Source organism: Drosophila subobscura, chromosome A, assembly GCF_008121235.1.
Source record: "Drosophila subobscura isolate 14011-0131.10 chromosome A, UCBerk_Dsub_1.0, whole genome shotgun sequence".
Taxonomy (NCBI): Eukaryota; Metazoa; Arthropoda; class Insecta; order Diptera; family Drosophilidae; genus Drosophila; species Drosophila subobscura.
The window spans coordinates 2,975,898-2,994,772 of NC_048530.1; the positions used below are offsets into that span (position 1 = coordinate 2,975,898).

General features: G+C 43.9%; 1 protein-coding gene across 6 annotated transcripts in view; it reads right to left on the reverse strand.

The window, feature by feature from the left end:
• The window catches only part of LOC117903381, a 59,337-nt gene extending 42,521 nt beyond the window's left edge, over positions 1 to 16,816 (reverse strand). For 2 of the 6 annotated variants that reach the window (XM_034815352.1, XM_034815351.1), the window contains exons 1-3: positions 16,484 to 16,805; positions 7,396 to 7,578; positions 7,264 to 7,321 (exon numbers count right to left, since the gene is read on the reverse strand). In XM_034815352.1, the coding sequence (XP_034671243.1) occupies positions 7,264 to 7,321; positions 7,396 to 7,578; positions 16,484 to 16,570 (328 nt within the window). In that variant the 5' untranslated portion in view covers positions 16,571 to 16,805. Of the gene's footprint in view, positions 1 to 7,263; positions 7,322 to 7,395; positions 7,579 to 16,483 lie in introns of all 6 variants that reach the window. The other 4 variants (XM_034815362.1, XM_034815361.1, XM_034815356.1 and 1 more) reach the window with 4 other exon arrangements.
• Between the last annotated feature and the right edge of the window lie 2,059 nt (positions 16,817 to 18,875).

Genomic DNA, 18,875 nt, shown 5'->3' on the forward strand with positions numbered 1-18,875 from the left:
GTGCTTCCACACCATCGATGGCTCGGATCGATGGGAAAGTCTCTCTCTCTCAATGTAATCTGAAGCTGTTGAACCACCGCAACAGCAGCAACAGTGTCTAATCGTACTGGAGAAAGGTGAACCATTCAGATATGCCATATATAACCATAAGATTCATGCATCATGTTGCACGCATTCATGTTTCCCATTCGTTCCTAAAGTATCAAAAAAGGAAACCGAGGAGCTGCACATGCGTGTCGCATGTTCGAGTCCCGCTCGCAAACCATTCCACTGTATATTTGGAATCTAAAGAAAAGGGGAAATTCCTTCCCCACAGAATCTATAACATTACGCGTATATTTATTAACGATGAAATGGAGATATTTATATGGGGTTGGGGCCAGGGCATTCCACTCTTACAGTGAAAGGCAAAATGCATATCAATTTGTGTCACAACAAACTTTGATAGCCCCAATCGAGGGGTTCGGAATGGCTACCTTTGCACCCCTTCCCCTGCAGCCCCTTTTCCCCTATTCAACCCATTGTTTGGGCCAATTACTCATACGCCGCATGGGCCACTGCCGCTGCTGCCGCAGTTGCTTTATCGCTGAGTGTCGCTTATCGGAGATTCGTTTGTTGTTCGTCGTCTGCTTCTTTCTTTGGGGATTTCGGAGTAAACAAGAAAACTCTTTAATTGCGATTACGAGTACAAGAACGCGGTATGTGGCATGAGATGGGATTGGGTCTGAGGGTGGTGACGGGGAATCTCCGGAGTGGAGTTTGAAGATGATGGACTGACAGAGACAGTCGCATCGTGCTGATGGACGGGACTCTTTATCTGTTTACCTTTTTCATGAGAATGAGTTTAATTTCAGTCGCCGTGCCATCAGTTCGAGTTCCCACTAGAAAACATGGCCAGTGCCATGAATTAAGTTTCCAATTAGCGAATTGGAAGTCACCTCCTCATCTGAGCTCGAAAACTTTACGAACTTTTGTGTTGATGTTTTTGTTTGTGGAAGCCATTAAATAAAAGATGGATGAGAGGTTCTGCTGGAAGCTATAATCAAATATATTTATTTATTCCATGAAGTGCAATTGGAAATGGAAATGGAAATAGAACCTAGCGACAATCATATGATCTCAGGGTCAGTATTTTTGTTGTCGTCTGGCTGTGGCTCAGGTGCGCATTGTCTCACGTTTGTTTGTTTATTGACTCGTTCGACGGCTGTCACCCCACAAATGGGTTGGCTTTATGACGACATCTTCAAAGTGCAATTAGCTTCAGTAGCCCACAGCTAAGCCATCGTCTGCTCGCCATTCTACGTGGGGTGGCATCCCACTCGCAGAATCTCTCCAACTCTCTCACTCTCTTGCATTGAGTGGCCCGTCTCGCTTCGCGTGGCAACAAGTGCTCTTGTGCTGCCCCCAAAGATCTCCAGAATTTAAAGGAATCGAAGAGGAAAACTGTAAAAATAGCAGCGAGGAAGAAAATCGAAGCGTTGAACAGGGGAAAACCGAACCAGAAGGGACTAAACTGAAAGCAGAGTAGAAGGAAGAGAGACACTCTGAGGAAGTGAAGCTGTGCTCCTGAGGGAACAGGGAAACATTGCGCATGGAATTAGAGAGAATAATTACAATTAGGAACACGCTGACAGCGAAATATTAAGACCGAAAAAATAATAAAAGATAGTCCTCTAAAAAGGAAGATAAATGACTAATATTTCTTAAATAAAAGAATGAAAAAATAATGCAGGGACGGGTGACGGATGGATGGAAAATGATCTTAAGATGCTATTTACATATGTATGTATATAGGTGTAGTTTTGGTCGAGCTCTAATTTCTCTTTTCCGCTGTACCGGAGAGGCGTTAATGGAGAGGGAAGGAGAGAAGATAACATGAATGAATGGCTATGAATAAAGATGAGTTTTTATCGAATGAATCGAATTGGCATTGAAAGGTATCTGCGCATAACCAATTATTTGAAGCCACGATGATGGATTACTAGCGGTAAATCGTTGGAGCATCGCAGAGAGAGAGAGAGAGAGGAGACAGAGACATAGCCGAAAGCTCTCTTCGGCGCGCTCAATCTCTTGCTCTCGTGAGAGGGGGGAAAAGAACACCGTTTGCAACTGTGAAAGGTGCATACAAAAGGCAGTAACGCCAACAAAATAAAGAAAAAGATAAGGAATGGTGGAGGCAACGGAACAGAAGAACAACAAATGCAGCTGCAATAGCAGCTGATAAAGACACCCAGAACACAAGGCAGCAGAAGAAACAGAAACATAACAAAAAGAGGTAGAAGAATGTTATATGCAGCTCTCGTGGATAGCGACTGAGCGGAGGAACAAAGTGATGCAAGAAAATGAGCCAAAATAGGGAGAATACTCGTAAATATTTAAGCACCAGCAAGGAGAGTGAAAATAATGTGCTGGTGATGCCATGGAGATGCATCGAATCATTCTCGATACTAGTTAGATTACGAGTATGAATGTGAATTGCATGAAAGAATGTCTAACCGATTTGTTTCCCCCCAGTTGATTCTCTGCCAATTTCCAATAAGAAAATGGACACAGAATCGTAGCAGGCATCCGCTGCACATTTCTTTTGCAGTAGCTACTACCGTGTCCCGCATCCTTTTACCTCTGATTTTCCCCGCTTTTCCATGCAATTCCATGGCCAATACTATTTTGGGTCTTTTCCCCTCTCTCCCTCCGCCTGGCGGTCACTCTTCCCCGCTCTTTGTGTGTCTCTCCCTCTGTCCGGCTGTCCCTCTGTCGCTCTGTTGAGGCATTGACTTTTACACATCGCAGCACATGGCCATGCTCGTAGGTACCCCCCTGAACCACACACACGGCACCCAGAGCATCGGAGAGGCGCTCAATTGTATCGTCATTGACGCTGACTGCGACGCTGGCTGCGATGCTGCCACTGGCACACGGCGTGTAAAATAGAAATAGAAAGACTGCATTGTCAGGGTGCATTGATAAAAGGTGAGGCTCTGCTGCACCACACTACCATCATTCTCTCCACCCTTTTATCATGGAGCTAGCTCTCTCCACACTCTTCGGTTGGTATACCCTGCGACTTACTCACACAATTGACTGCTCGGCGGCGACGTGGAGCCCAGAAACTTGCGTTACCGGATTTCGGATGCTGTTTGTTAGTCGCCGTTGTCGTTGCTGTTGCTGTTGCCGTTGCCGTTGCCGCCGCTGCTTAGCCTTCTCTTCTGCCTCTCTGAATCTACCTCTCTCACCGCTCAATGCTTTGCACACACAAACACTCAACACACACATACACACACACACACACAAATGATGAGAGGTAATGCTATGCGGTTTGGCTATCCCACTTGCACCTGCAGGCCCTCCCCGGCAATAGACAAAACTTCAGTGATAGCTTCCCCCTCTCCATCCGCGGCCGCCCTCCATCCATCTCGCTCCCTCTCTCTGTCTATATTGATTTCGTTTTGGAATGTTTCCAGTGTGGGTTTCGCTGCAAACTGGAAATTCTTTTGGGGTCCACTGAGGTTGACCCAAAAATAAAAGAGCAGGCCAGAGAAAGGAGGTTTTGGATGATACTCCGGACTCGTACCACTGCTGCAGGCGGCCGGTCGGGCAGGGGAAGGCAAAGGGGAGGGGACGCATGGGTACGCCCCTTGGAATGCAATTTGAGCAGCACTGAAGCCCAAACTGTTGGCAGGAGGGGGTTTATTTGTAAATTGGATCCATAATGGTAAATGATGGACACTGAAAATGATTGATATGCATTAGAAATCATTATCATCATAGTTCTTGGGTTTTTGTTTCGCTGCTGATGATCGATTATTATGGGATAGATGGCATTCTGTAAATTCTATGCACAATCATGGATTTACTAGAACATTATCGGTTGAATTGATTAATTTGGGACTTTAATTTCAGTAATCTTTTACCTGTCTCAAAAAACTTCTTCTTGCCTTGTTATGGCTTCACAGATATAATAAATATAAATAAATTTCTTAAATAACGCTTCGAATGTGCCCTTTTTAATGCCCAATCGATTCTTATTTTGGAATGTTGTCGATCCTTTAAAACCAAATATTTTAACTCCAATTGTATGTAGATCTATTCCAGATCTGTGTACATTATAGAACACCATAAGAAGTGTTCAGGAAGTCTTAAAAAAATAACTATTCAGGTGTTGAAATGCTGGCAAGAATGAATGATCTTTCCCCAGAGAATTTTTCGGTTCTAATGTTTGTTTTGCATTTTGCTTTGCTAGCTACATATGTACATATGTACATACATACATATGTACATCCATACATATGTACATCCATACATATGTTAATGTATGTGGTATGTGGGGATCCATAAATGTTATTTTATGTTTATTTTTCCACACTTTTTCTCGTTTTTTTAATCGTTTTTGGTCGTTTTTTTTGTTGTGTTTTTTTTTTGACAGTTGATTTCCACATTCAACAAAACTTGTTTCGTTTTGAGGTTAGTTTTCTTTTCGGCCCGTCTCTCTGCCTCTCTGGCTGTCCGTCTGACCGTCTGTTTGCCCGTCTCTCTGTTTTCTTGTTTAGCCGCTTTTTACAACAACAACAACACGTGGCAAGCAGCGCTACCAAAACTGTAAGCAGCTTTTATTGCCATTTGTCCCTCTCTCTCTCTCTCTCTCGCTATCTCTCTAACTGAGTCTGTCGGTCCCTGTGTTTCTTTGTCTATTTTTTGCAGTTATTTCCAGTTGGCTGAATTCGGTGGGAGGCAATGGCAATGCCTTCGCTGTTCCCGAGCGGAGGCTGCGAGCCGGCAGAGGTACCTATGTACATATGTACATACTAGTGGGGCAAAATAGAGATAAAGATAGGGAGATGGAGAGAGCAACTCCCACCATTCCCAAGCGATTGTCCGACGGGAATGGTCCATGGGGGAGTCAAGTGGAAGGAGGCAGCGGGTGTTAGTTTTTGCACACTCACGCCCAAAAAAATGGACACATGGATACATATGTATGTATGTACATACATATGTATGTTTGTATGTATGCATATGCACACCCATAGCCGCCGTGTTAATGGGTTAAACAGCAAACTGAAGTTTTGCACATAAAATATTAGGGGGGAGACAATGAAACAAGATTAAGATAAAAACTTTCCGTGAATCGAAGCCGGCTCAAAAATATTCATTTTCATCAGGCATGGGACACTCTCTGATTCATAATATGCCAAGAGAACTTCATATGGTACATATGTACATATGTACATATGTACATAAGTACATTCCGATAGTATTCTATGATCACAATACCCAAAGTGTACTTATGATTACGCGAAAATGTGATTCATTGCAATTCATCAACAATTACGAGTAGTACCACAACAGCTCCATGTATCTGGCAGAATTTCACTCTCAAGGGGGGAACCCCATCAATGCATGGATTTCGGTAAATTTGTGCAAAAATTCGACTCCCTTCCTGGCCAGCATCTGGTGAAGATCGTCATACCATGTACCGTAGTGTGTACAATAGAAACATACAATGTACACACACACCCATGTAAAGCCAGGGGCGGACATGACTGGGCCTGTTTCTCAGGTACTTGAAAAAGCAGAGAGCAAAAAAAAATGAAAAGCAGAAACAACAACAACTGCGACAATGTTGATTCAGAGCAGCCCCCGCAACCCGACCCACAGACCCACCTAGGCTCCAGAGCCCCAGCTGGCAGCTGTGGTGGTCTGCCCCTCCGCCCAACCCCTACACAGCAGTAAGAGCAATACGTAGGAACGCCTTTTGGGGAATCACTCCCCCCACTGCCGTGCAAGCAGTTTGACAGTCATTGGTGGGTTACTCACTTTGCTGGAGCAGTTCAACTGCGCTGTAGCTGCGCTGCGACTGGAACTTATATTTCCACTACCGCTGCTGCGCTGCTTTGCGGATTCTATGCTGCTGCACTGCTGACTGTTGCCACTGCTCTGCCACTGCGATGCTGGTGCTGCTGCTGCTGCTGCTGGCACACACAAACAAATCGAATGCAATTCGTAACACCGAAAAAAATATATCTGGCAAAATGCTGGGGGAGTGAGGCGGAGGCGAACAAAACGCTGGAATGATGCTGCGGAATGGCGCAACGGCAAAACGACGACGACAACAGCGCCGACGCGAGCAGAGAACAGAACCGCGCGAAACACGTACGAAACAGAGACGCCAACGCGTGCGCGACGCGGCGCGCACTTCAAAATGAAAGCAGCAAAAAAAAGCAAACTAGGGGAATGTGGGGGGCAGCGGCCCACAACGAAAAACCGAAACGACCGTCGTCGACACACACACTCCGACGCTGACGCTACGAAAACGTCGACAGTCGCCGCACAACTGACGCGCGGCTCCAACGCCAAGCAGCCGGAGAGGCCCCAAAAGCATCGCCCGCTGCAGCGCGCTGGAGGGCTCCACACAGAGAGAGAGAGAAAGAAAGAGAGAGAGAGCGAGGAAGAGAGAGAGAGAGAAAAACAAAGTGAGGCACGGCAGAGAGAACGAACGCGAGAGAGGCAAGAAAATGAGTGCAAGCTTTGCTCTAAGCAGCAGCGGTAACGGTGTGAATACTGGCGTGGGGCGGACACACCGCAAAGTCAATTGCAAAAACAAAATGCCAAAAAAGGAGAACCAAAGAAGGCAAAGCAAAAGAAGCAACAGCTGGAAAAGAACAAAACGCCCGCTTCGAGGGTCGAGGCTTTGATACCCTTTAAATGCAGATCGATCGTTACAGTGGCAACCATATGGATGTCCATACACTATATCAGGTCCGATGCTAAGGTAATTTGTTTTACGTTATTTCTAAAAAGATCTTAATAAGGATGGAGATACTTGGCAATCGCATGTTCGATATCATTATACCCTCTGTCAGGGCACATACGTAGAGTGTTATAAAAGAGGTGCCTCTCCCCCACCGCATCGTTATTCAACCCAACACACCTGAAAACAGATGAGCAATCATGTGATCAGGCTGTCAATCTATACAGGCCATCGATCGTAAGTATTAACTGCAGTTTGACAGGTACTAGGAGTTCTTGAAGCTGCTTGATTGATTTAGTTTTAATTTAAGTTTAATTTTAGAGAGTAGTTCCGCATTTGCATGATCAGCAAACGATAAAAATTACAGCAAAACCAGATTAACTAGAACCATCAATAGTTGAATTAAAATCAAATCAAGATCAAATTATTCAGTTATATTTGAATTGGAAGTTCCAGCAGAAAATTCTAGTAATGATCTTAAAAAAGTTAACCAACTTTAAGTACTTATGAAAACTTACCCAATCGAGAATCATTCTTCTTACGCACCCGCAAACAGATCGTACAGGATTTGATGCACTGAAAATGGAGTTAAGAAAAGGAGTTCAGAATATACTTTATACACGTAGTATGGATGATCAATTTAAACGTACATCGTGTATGTGGCGTATGACCTCTGTGCGCGATATGTTCTCCAGTGAAAGGCCATTAACCTCGAGTATCTCATCGCCCACTTCCAGATTATCGCGATCGGGCGGTGAGCCATATAGTTTAATTTTCCCTTCCACATTCTCGACGAGTATGATGACATAGCCGGATAGTTCGACAACTTGTTGCTGCAACGATAGATGTTTGATTTTTGGGTTGAATGTATGACATTTTCATTCAGGAGCTACAAAGTAATTTCCACATTTTCTCAGAATATGTGTACACATTCATGTTTGTATGTATGTATTTAGAAATTCTGGCTAAATGTGGCGCATAAAGTAATTTTCATAAATGCTTCATTTACAGCACCGCCCCCGCTGGCAAATGTCTTCTTAAATGGCAACAACTTATTTATGCTAGAAATGAAAGGAACGAAAAAAATCCATATCATAAGGCCGAAGTTTCTATGCTGTACAGTGTACACCAACGCATATCTTTGAACCGACTGAAATGTAATTATAGTCAGTTCTGAAAATATTTTTAGGATAGTTTTGTCTACAATGAAATCCTCCAGATTGAATTGGTATCCAATGATCCAATCTATGAATCAGTCTTATCATATAAATAGTCGATTATAATATAATTTCGGTTCGGTTATACCTTCTTCATAGTAAAGTTACCCTTTGTTTAGGGCATACAAATCAAATTAATTACAAAAAAGGATAAAGAGCCAAGGCAGGACTCCGAACACAACACAGGCCGAACCTCAAATACCCACCAACACCCACATGCCTCCAACCATGATACCCCCTGTCGTGTATGTGTTTGCGTGTGTGTGTGGGAGTATTTGGCCATTATTGCTTGGGTTGGCTCGTTATGTTAATTACAACAAATTATGCTCATGCGGCATGGTCCCCCTCATTTCAAGGTGGGTGGAAACCAGCAACTCCTACTGTATCCGCACCAGGTGGCTCCCAAGGGTATGCCGCCCACCGCCCACCGCCCACACCGCCAACGCTCGTGAGATAGTCGTCCTAGTCTAGATGTTCTCTGTTCTCCGAGTTTATGGCCACTAAATTGTTTAATGCCACCCACCGCACAGTTTTGCAACAAAATTCACACATTTCAATTATATGAGTTTTATTTTAAAAGTTGACTTCACTTATAAAAACTGGTAATTGAATAAGTTTAGAAGGCTTTGCATAGATGTCTCTTAAAAATTGTTTGGGACAAGCATTGAATGTGGCAGCATTAGTCTGAGCCACACAGACCATCAAGTATCTGAATGATTCATTTTACCATGCAGTAGGGCAAGGAGTTCGGCCGGCAGTTGCATCCGAAACAATTTCAATCAGCTGCAAAGTCATGTGCCACACTCACACACCACAGGAAAACCATCAAATGAAGGCGACTCAAAGGGGTAGCCAGAGAAAACCACAAAATTCAGACCGAAAATTGGTAAAAAGCATGTCAGAAACCATTTAAAGCAGGCCCAAAAAATAACCACAACCACACATACAAAAGTCCAACAAGTAAGAGATAAAAGCCAGGACAGAGGTACAGTGAACGTTTGACGAGTCTATAACTCTCCTTGGGGCCTGACTCATTCGATACTCTTGCTGATTGATTCGTCAAGAATTTCAGTCCGAGTTTCCCATAAGCGAAAAGACACACGAACAGAGTAATGCGAGATATTCTTTGACACATCTAAGCGTCTGAAAGACTCGTTTCGTATTAACTGACAAACAGTTTCTAGCATCAAAGGAGTTTTACTTCCGCCTATGGATATGGGTAAACATTCCAATTTAAGAGCATGGCACAGTTTGTGCTGAGAATATTTAAAGCTCCAATGGGTTTCTGAGTGAATCTTAAGCTGATAAAGATGTCGAAGAAATGTACTCGAAATGAAGAAGCTTTGGACTTTGGTTAGACATCTTTTTGAAACTCCAAGCCAATATGATGTTTTGATCGGCTCACATGTGTGTTCGGTATTCAATCAATACAACCCTGCAGCATATGTCCGTGGGTGTACTTGTTGAAAAATAAAAAAGGAATGCCAGCTCGAGTGTCTATTGCAACAAATATAAACAAATTTATTAATACATTAATATATTAATTATGGAATCCTCACTCTAGTCCAGTTCTGCCCTGTCCTTCCTACTGTAAATAATTTGAGCTTGTGACACCCTCCAGCAATCGGTTAAAAAACGAGACTGTTTCCTAATTACAAAACAAAGTGAATAAAACAAAAACAACGGAAATCAAAAATTATGCCCCATGTTGCGCGGAGGGTCGCAAAAGTGAATGGCCGTCAGGGGAGGTGTGTGTGTGTGTGCGGCAGACGGGGGTGTGGCTGGACAACAATTGTTGCAAGTGCCAGAGAGTGCAACAATGGAAAGGCGAAAACGGATGGGGGAAAACACTCAACTGGAAGTGAACTCGAGTCGAGCTGGCAAGCGGCCAAAAAGTACACACAAAGCAGAGCCAGATCTGGTCCTGGACCTCCTCCTCAACCTGCAGCAGCACCAGCACCTGAACCCCATAGCACCTGGCTACAAGAGCGCGCCAGCAGACAAATGAACAGGAAGACAGTGCTCGTTGGAAACGGGGAGACGGAGCACATTTTCCAAGCGGAGAGGCGCCTGCTACTCATGTTTCACGCCGCATTCTGGTTCGGCTTTTCCCATTTGCCACCTCTTTTTTTTCACTCGTTGGGGATTAATGTGGCAGAAAGTCGGGCCAATTGATGAACTGCCACTGGGCCCCTGCCAGAAGGCAATTCTACCATTGCATTGCGGGACAGAGTCTTCAGATACCCTGGAGTTCCATCATCAGCTGAGAGAGATATAGTACATGGATCTAGAAAGAGAAGTGGCTTTCCTGCAAAGCCGAGCTGGAAGAGGGAAATATGTATTCACTCTAAGGGATCGCAAATAAATCCTCTTTTCTCTGGACATAAGAAGAGACTACACTCTGTACAGGGTACAGGGTATAGGGTACAGGGTACAGTGTATGGGGTACTAAAACAAAGGAAAACGAAAGAAAGTAGACAGTGCTAACATAAGCTGCATAATTATCAGCGCTTCAACGCCGGATGCAGGCGCTCTCACATTCACATACAAAAGTTAGGGAACGAATGAGAACAAAAATCAAGAGAATAGATGAGAATGAGAGGCATACAGAGGAGAGAGAGAAAGCACAGTGGGAGCGAAGGGATGAACTGTCTAAGGGATTGACGGAGGGCCACTATGGCGACATAGACAAACTGGGGCACTTGAAACAGGGCAAAGGCAAAAGCAAAAGCAAAAGCAACAGCGACATCAGTGGCAGTAGCCCCCTTCAACACACCCCCTCCCGCCCCTTCATTCCCTCCTCTTGCCACATACTCTTTTGCCACACTCGAATGAAAAATGACAGCAATTACGCTTAAATTATGCGTTTGTTTTCATATGAGCGTCCTTGTCAGTGGTTCTTGTTGCTGTACTTGAAGCTCATTTCACACATACGACACATATGGCCAAGACTCTAGGACACTTGCCAACACATAGATGCACACAAACACACACACAGCACACACATTGTGACCTAGACCAGGGGACAAGTTTTCTGTTTGTCGGGGTTTCATGCTTTCTTTGGCCATCCTTCAATGCTCTGTTTTTGCTTTTTTTTTGTTATGCTATTTTTCTGTTTTCTTTTTCCTTTGGAAATGCCCTGAAAACTGCACAAAATCGTGAAAATAAATATATATACATGTGACTATATATACATGATACATTATTAACTACATACTCGTACATATGTATGTATGTACATATGTACATATGTATATTTATTTTTCTGTAAGACTTTCGCAGGTATTCTATTTTCTCCGGAAGAATGCCCTGAGCAACGCTTATCAGCACTGTCTTTAGGCCCTGCACTGAACAACACTGGTTCCTGGCAAACCAACACTTGTTTCCAACACGTTCTTGCTGCACGTGATCTTTCGTACATCCACACCTCGGCGTGCCACCTACCTTCGCTGACCAGCACTTATTGCTGACCAGCACTTATTGCTGACCAACACAGTTTCTTAAGCAAAGAGCATGGGATATTCGAGCCGGAAAAAGTTATTTTCCTTCTCGCTTGACTGCTAATGACAAAGCCAGGAACAAAACCAGAAACGAGCAAATAGAAAAAAAAAAGGAAATGGGAAGAAGAATTGGACAAAAGGATGGGAAGGCAATGCGCGAGAACAAAGCTTCCACAAAACGTGAGACAAAAAAAAACACCGACTGGGACATAGAGAGAGGGGCAGATGGAGAGTGAAGGAAAAAAGAGATAACAGCAAAGGAGGAAAGAGAAATGCGAAAAGCGAGAAAGCAAGAACAAAACACTTGACTTGTCATTTTTGACATATAAATGGCGAAACAAATCTTTGGATATTGTTTTAAATGATGCACACACATGCACACGCACATACATACATACACAGACAGAGAAGAGGGTGAGAAAGAGAACAGAGACAGAAACAGAAACGGAGAAACGGAGACGCGGAGAAACAAACATACATGGATAGACACACAGACAGAGGCACTGGCTAATAAGGCACTGTGAGGCAAAAGGGATGAATGATGTTGAGGTTTGGATGGGCCTCGAGTGATTGTGGGTCTGAGGGGTGGTGGCATGGGCCACAGGGGGTTATGCAACAAAGTTACACAAATGATACGCACAATTGTCGCCCTTGTTGCTGCTTTTGTTCCGAAGATGAAGCTGAAAATTTGTGAGCCGCACCAGAAATCTAGTAAACGAGCCAAAGACCACGCATGGCACATCTTTGGATGCTTGGAATTGGCATAGGGCTTGGGATTGGGATAGACAGTTGGACGTACGTGTAGTACGTAGCAGGTCGGGGTAGGTAGAATCTTCTTTATAGAGTGGTCCAGCACATGCGCATATCCAAACACACACAAACGCACACGCATGTGCGTTGCTTTCAGACTGGTTTTGGTACCCGTACACAATGGGCCAATTACGAGTACAATTTTGCCCCAACTTTTGCCTATAAGATGCAAACGAGGGTACATTTCATTGCTTCATTTTCTGTCCATCTACCTCAGACGCCCTTTTTTCAACACAAACTTTAATTATTTCCTTGGAATCGAAGGGAATCTATGGGTATGCAGACCTACCCCACTTGTTGACGCAAAAAGTTGCATATTTTGCATTATTTTTCACACTTTCTGTCCCCTATAATTATGTGCATCAATCACTAAAAACAGCAACTACTATAGCTGCACCACCAACTACACCAAATACTCTACAACAACAACAGCTTTAGTAACTACGACACTTCAAAATCAACAATACCAACATCGGAAATAAAATCTTTACCAACAATTATGTACATCCCAGACGCCTTCACGGCCAAATAAAGACAGAAAGAGGGAGACATGAAAGGAGACAATTGACAGGAGGCAGGCAGCACATGCGGCGTATGCGTAATGCAGAACATTATTTATACCACTTTCACAAATCAATTTTCTGCAAGGCCAATGAAATTTCCTGGAATTGTGCAGCTATTTTCAAACAGCATAATAAGGAATCAAAGAAGAAAAGAAGAAAGTTCCGAGAAAAATAAGGAAAGGAGGAAATGCAAGAATCAATCTGCTGGAAGAAAAAGTGAAACAGAAACTTAAAGAAGATTGCCAGAAGGCAAAGAGTATAAGAAGATGGACGAATAGAAGAACAGGACACATCATTCAAGGAATGCTTCAGAAAACCAGTTCCAACAAATGTGACAGCCGAGCATAGACTACATGGAACATGGAATCGCAGACACTGCCTTGGAAATGTTCGAAATGTAAACATTTATTCAAATCGAAACACCTTTTCAAGGCCAGACAAGCAGGCACACTATGCCATAAGAAAAAGTCAATGAATTAGAGGCACATACAAACCCGACGAAAGATAAACATTAAAGATGAAGAAATAACCATTGAAGTAGATGGGAAAACATTAATAGAGAGAGCAGAACAAAAGAACAGCACAGCACAGACTTTGAAAAATCGAAAGAAAACTTCTGGAAAATGAAACATATGTTGAAAGAAAATTCATCGAAGTGCACTAAACATTTATGGAGAAGCGCCACCAGTAGCAGTAGCAATAGCAGCAGCAGAAGCAGCAACCTTGGGAGAATGGGAGGGAGGGAGCAGAGAAGTGGGCAAAAGGAAAACTAAGTGGGGAACATTCTGCAACAGAAACTTTTCCAGAGGGTCAGCGGCAGAAGAGGCAGAAGAAGCAGAAGAAGCCAGCGAAAACAATCCACTGTTATACAGCTCATTTCATGAATAATGCTTCACAAACGCACCAACCACCAGCGAGCATCTCATCCATCCATCCATCCACCCACCATCGCTGGACTTTCCCTTCACCATCACTTACCCTCAGCTCCTACAGCTCCCTGGCACACAAATAAAAAACTGCAAGAAGCTGATAAAAGTCGAACGCAAAAAAAGCGTTGCCTAGTTTTTGGGGCCCAACAGAAATTGCAACTTTACATGAAAATGAAGGGCGGGGGCGAACTGAAAGCGGGGTCGAAAGAGAGTACAAGAGGTCGAGGCACTAGCATGGAAGGGGCGTTACTGTGTGTGTTTTTGTGTGCCTTGGTTCAGCGACTATGTTTGTTTGATGGACGATGACAATTATGACAAACGGAGATTTTTGCCCATCATTTTTTACGACTGCCTCACACACACACACACACACAGCTTTTGAGTGTTCATTTTTCTTTCTTACGTACACTCACACACACACAGACACACATTTTGTGACTGTAGGAAAGGAACCTTCCACACTGAAGAGAAAGTAACAACTTCAAAATGTGTCAGGGCAATTTCCAATGCCAGCCACAATTCCAATCGACCAACGAAGCGAATAGAAGATACTCTTTAATTAATGAAGGGTACACAAGAATATGTCAAGGAGGGTTGGAGTGAAATATAAGTGCTGTGATAAAACTCATTTCCAGACTTACAAATTGTATCAGTCATTTGGCACCTCCTTGTTATAAAGTGCGGTAAACACTTTAGAGAAAGTGCCACAATTGTTGAGCCACTTGTCAAAACTCCATTTTGAAAGAAGTCTGCCCCAGAAGTTTTCGACGAGACTAAGATACGCGATAGTCGATAACTTCGTATGCGGGATAATTATACTGTTTACAGATCCCGTTGAATGTTGTTCTTAAGCTGAAATATACATTTATTCGCATGTATTCGCTGTATCTTCGCTGTGGAGAACTTGAGCTATTTTTACAATTTATCAGAGCAGAACCTTTTCAACTGTTCCCAGAAGTGCCAGCTTGATTGAGGTGTGATTGAGGGAAGCGACTGGCATTGGGTATCAAAAGAAAAATCAACGAGGCACAAAGGAACACTCCCATCTGTTGCAAAAAGGAACGAAGTGTAGAAGCCACCTACACACATAAATAAATATGTACATATGTATGCTTGTTTGTGTGTGTGTTTTGTGTATGTGTAATAGCCCAAAACGGCAATGTTTAATTAAAAACGATAAAAGACACAACGGCAACGGATGGGCAATGCAAATATGTAAAAGAAAGCGAAGGAGGCAGGCACCAAGGGAGAGTTTGCTGGCAAAAGTGAATGGGAGGGAGCAAGGGAGGCGCTACATACATATATAGAAATGTGTTGTGCTGGGTGCTTTGTGGGTGAGTGGATGAGTGGGTGGTGTCCCCATCAGTGACAAGGCTGCGCTGCATTCATCAAGCCAAGGCGGCCTCCTACTCATTCTCCCATTCCCACGATTGACAAGCAGCGGATGCAGTTCCTCAGTTACATTTATGTTCCTTACCATATTCTCCTCTTCGCCTGCCTGTCTGTGCCCAGCTGCCTGGCTTGTCGTGCCTGCTCCACCTGCTCCTCCCTCGCTCGCTCGCTCCCATACGCAAACGCATACGCTCACACCCAAGCAAATTGAAAGCGGAAATGTGCTGCAGCAGCCGCCTCACCCCACTGGCGCTGGTGCTGGGGCTGGTGCTCCTGGCTGCCAGGCACCCGACACCCAGCAAGGGGAGGGAGAAGCAGAAGGAGGAGGGAAGCTGTCAAATAAAATTTCACTTGGACTGAAAGCGATTTCCCCCAATGGGACGCCGATACGCCGGAATCTTTTGCCCAGATCAAATTGAGATCTTTTTGAGGGAATGTTCTCGAGACAAAGCGAAAGACAAAGGCCAAAGGACAGGCAGGGAGAGGCAAAAGTATAAGCTTTAATTGCAGGGCATAAATAAGGTTACATGTAAGGTTTTCCACTGCTTTTAGGGCGGAGTTGAAACGATGCGCAACTACAGAAGTGCGAGCAAATGGCTGCAGTCCTTCAGCTTTTTCCATGAACATTCTGGCTGGTCTGTAAAGACCCCACCAGATGGCAGACATTTACAAGTTGGACCGAGTACATTAAGTAACAGCTAATTGGCGTATAATCAGAGTCATTGTAAAGGGAATTGGCACTGCGTATTTTGTGCAAGAATGAATCACTTTGGGGGCCAATTTCTTTCTTGTGGGAATACGTGTAAACAGCGAATGGATGGCATTTTCTACGAGTATATTCATTGAATGTTGCAAAATGTGGCAAGGTGGTCTCTTTTTCAAGCAACTCTTTTAACAGATTGAATGTCTTTTGTTATTATCTCTTTTTTTTAATGCTGAAAACATATCCATATCAATTTTTATTGTGGAACAACTTGTTGATTCCATGGTTGTAATATTAGACACTGCAGCCACAGCCCCCTCCACTCGTATGCATGTTTATTCATAAATATATTGCTGCTTTGTTCATTTTCCAGGCTACAATTACTGGTATTTCTTAGCTTTAAACTCCAGACGGAGACCAGAGTCAGTGAAAGAAAAGAAACCCAAAACGAAAACGATGGAGTGGCCCAATGGGTATCGCAACTGGAACCAGACCAGTAGAAAGGACACCATATTTAAGCACCCACCCTGCCACTCTGCCCCAGACGTAACCCTAATTGATGTTAGTCTAGCGATGGGGTGGGGCATATGGCATGTGTATGGCACTATGAACTTTAACACTCACCTTTCCCTGTGACGAGGATATCGTGGACGCCGACGGTGTGCCCGAGGATTGTGCGCTTAATGTGGATCGGCTACTGTTCCCTTGCATCGCGCAGCGCGGAGGCGCCAAGGCAACGGATTTCACTTCCTCGCTGCTCAGGAACTCACTACCCACAGCCGGGGGCTATCGACTTGTCTCCACTTGTTCCGACTCTTGGCATCAATGATCCCTTGGATTCGGATGCTGCTGCTCCTGTTGCTCTTTCTGTTGCTTTCTCCCGTATGCAGGAGTCGATGTTGTTGGAGAAGACGCACTGGAGAGCATTTTTTCCTCACACGATACTAAATGCTATCACTATGTGGGAGTCTTCTCGTGTTGAATCCGTTATTATATCTCCTCTTATATCTCAATATCGATTACGAACTCTGTGTTTGGTGGTGGTTTGGAATAATTTTTGGTTTCCTTTAGGTTATATTTTTGTATTGGTGTTTGGCTTTTGGTGTTCTGAAAAGCACAAATGGTTTAGAACAATTTTAATGGGTACGAATTAATTAAGCTCGGGATAAATACACAATCTAAGTACGATTTTTTAATGGATTCTACAAGACAGAAAGTGAAATTAAGTATGCCAGGAAGTTGAATTATGAATCTTTGATTAAGCGTCCGTTATCAAGGTTTTGCCTCCCATTGCCAAGACTGGACAGCGATGCCATTCATCTCTTTGCTGTTTCTCTAATAATACTATAGATACATACATATGTATTTATATGATCTTAACTAAGCTTCATCTTCGATCAAATGGTTTCATGACATTCCGCTCTTTACATAGCAAAAAAAAACGAGAAGGGACGTGTGAGACGCTTCTTACGCGTCACAACTTTTATACCCGGCACTCAGTACTGCATCTGCACCTTAGCGGTGTTTTGTTAAATTTTATATTTTTTCTTCATCTGTCATCTACATCTACAACACGCTCGAAGCAGAGTGTGAATGAGAGAACGTGAAACGAGAAGGGACGTGTGAGACGCTTCTTACGCGTCACAACTTTTATAACCGGCACTCAGTACTACATCTGCACTTTAGCGGTTATTTGTCAAATTTTACATTTTTTCTTCATCTGTCATCTACATCAACAACACTGCTCAAGCCAACACGCTCCTTTAGCTCGCCACCCTGCCCTATAGACACACACTGCAGAAGCAGCGGCAGCGGCAGAGGCAGAGCTGTGTCAGAGGCCATAAACAGCGCGAAGCAGAGTGTGAATGCTGCGGGACGGGGTGGGTTTGACCACTGAAAATTAATTTCTTCATTGTGGCTATAATAATGAACCCAATTTGGTGATCTGATAGATATGGTCATATCCTACGGAATGGCGTTTTTAGTTTTCTGCTATCTGCAAAATTGTAGATTTGGGAGGTTTTCGCTTTTTGCGGAGGCGGAAGGGGGCGTGGCTCTTTTTTGAAATACACTTGTAACAGTGTGAGCACACAGAAGTATGGATGCAAAATTTGGTGGCTCTAGCTTTTATGGTCTCTGAGATCCAGGCGCTCAACAAGACGGACGACCAGACGGACAGACGGACAGACAGACATAGACTCGGCTATTGATGCTGATCAAGAATATATATACTTTATGGGGTCGGAGACGTTTCCTTCTGTGCGTTACATACATTCACTTTGTGCACAAATACAATATACCCTATTTACTCTTCGAGTACCGGGTATAAAAAACATCAACACAGATCCTACTCTTCACCTCCACCAGATCGGTTAGCTCTCATATCGGATATCGTGTGGCTATCATCTCGGAATTGTTACCTTTTTCTAAAGACCTTCAGTTTATGCAATTCTTCACCTGCTCCTTCTTGTTCTTCTGCTACTTTTTTCTTGTAATTTTCGCTGTGCTTTCGCTTTCTGTTCTCCTGCCATCTGCTTCATCGCTTCCATTGCCATTCACTCTTCATTGTTATTCGTTTGCTCGCTTTCTTTTTTTGCTCTTCTGCAGTAGCTTCTGCTTCTAGACATTCTACTTAGCCCTTATTCCAGCTGTGCTTTATCTCTTCCATTAAGTTGAAGCTTGAGCAGCAACTGAGGCTGGGGCTGTGAAAGTTTAATACAACAAAATGTGCTGCCAGCTGCGCAGCCACATCGTACCCATGGCAGCAGAAGAGACTCGGCAATGGCCAAAAATAGGGCTAGGTCATCTAGAGAAGCAGCAGCACACCACCTACCCTACCCACCTCTACAACACCGTCCCAGAAAATGGAAGCAGAGGAGGAAGAGCTGCGAAACGAAACGGATGCTGCAGTCGGCACGCCCATTGAAAGTGGGCGACAACAAAGAAGAGTAAAAGCAGAAGCAGAGCAGCGTCAAGGGCAGCAGCAGCAGCAGCAGCATCCCATCCCTTCCCTTAC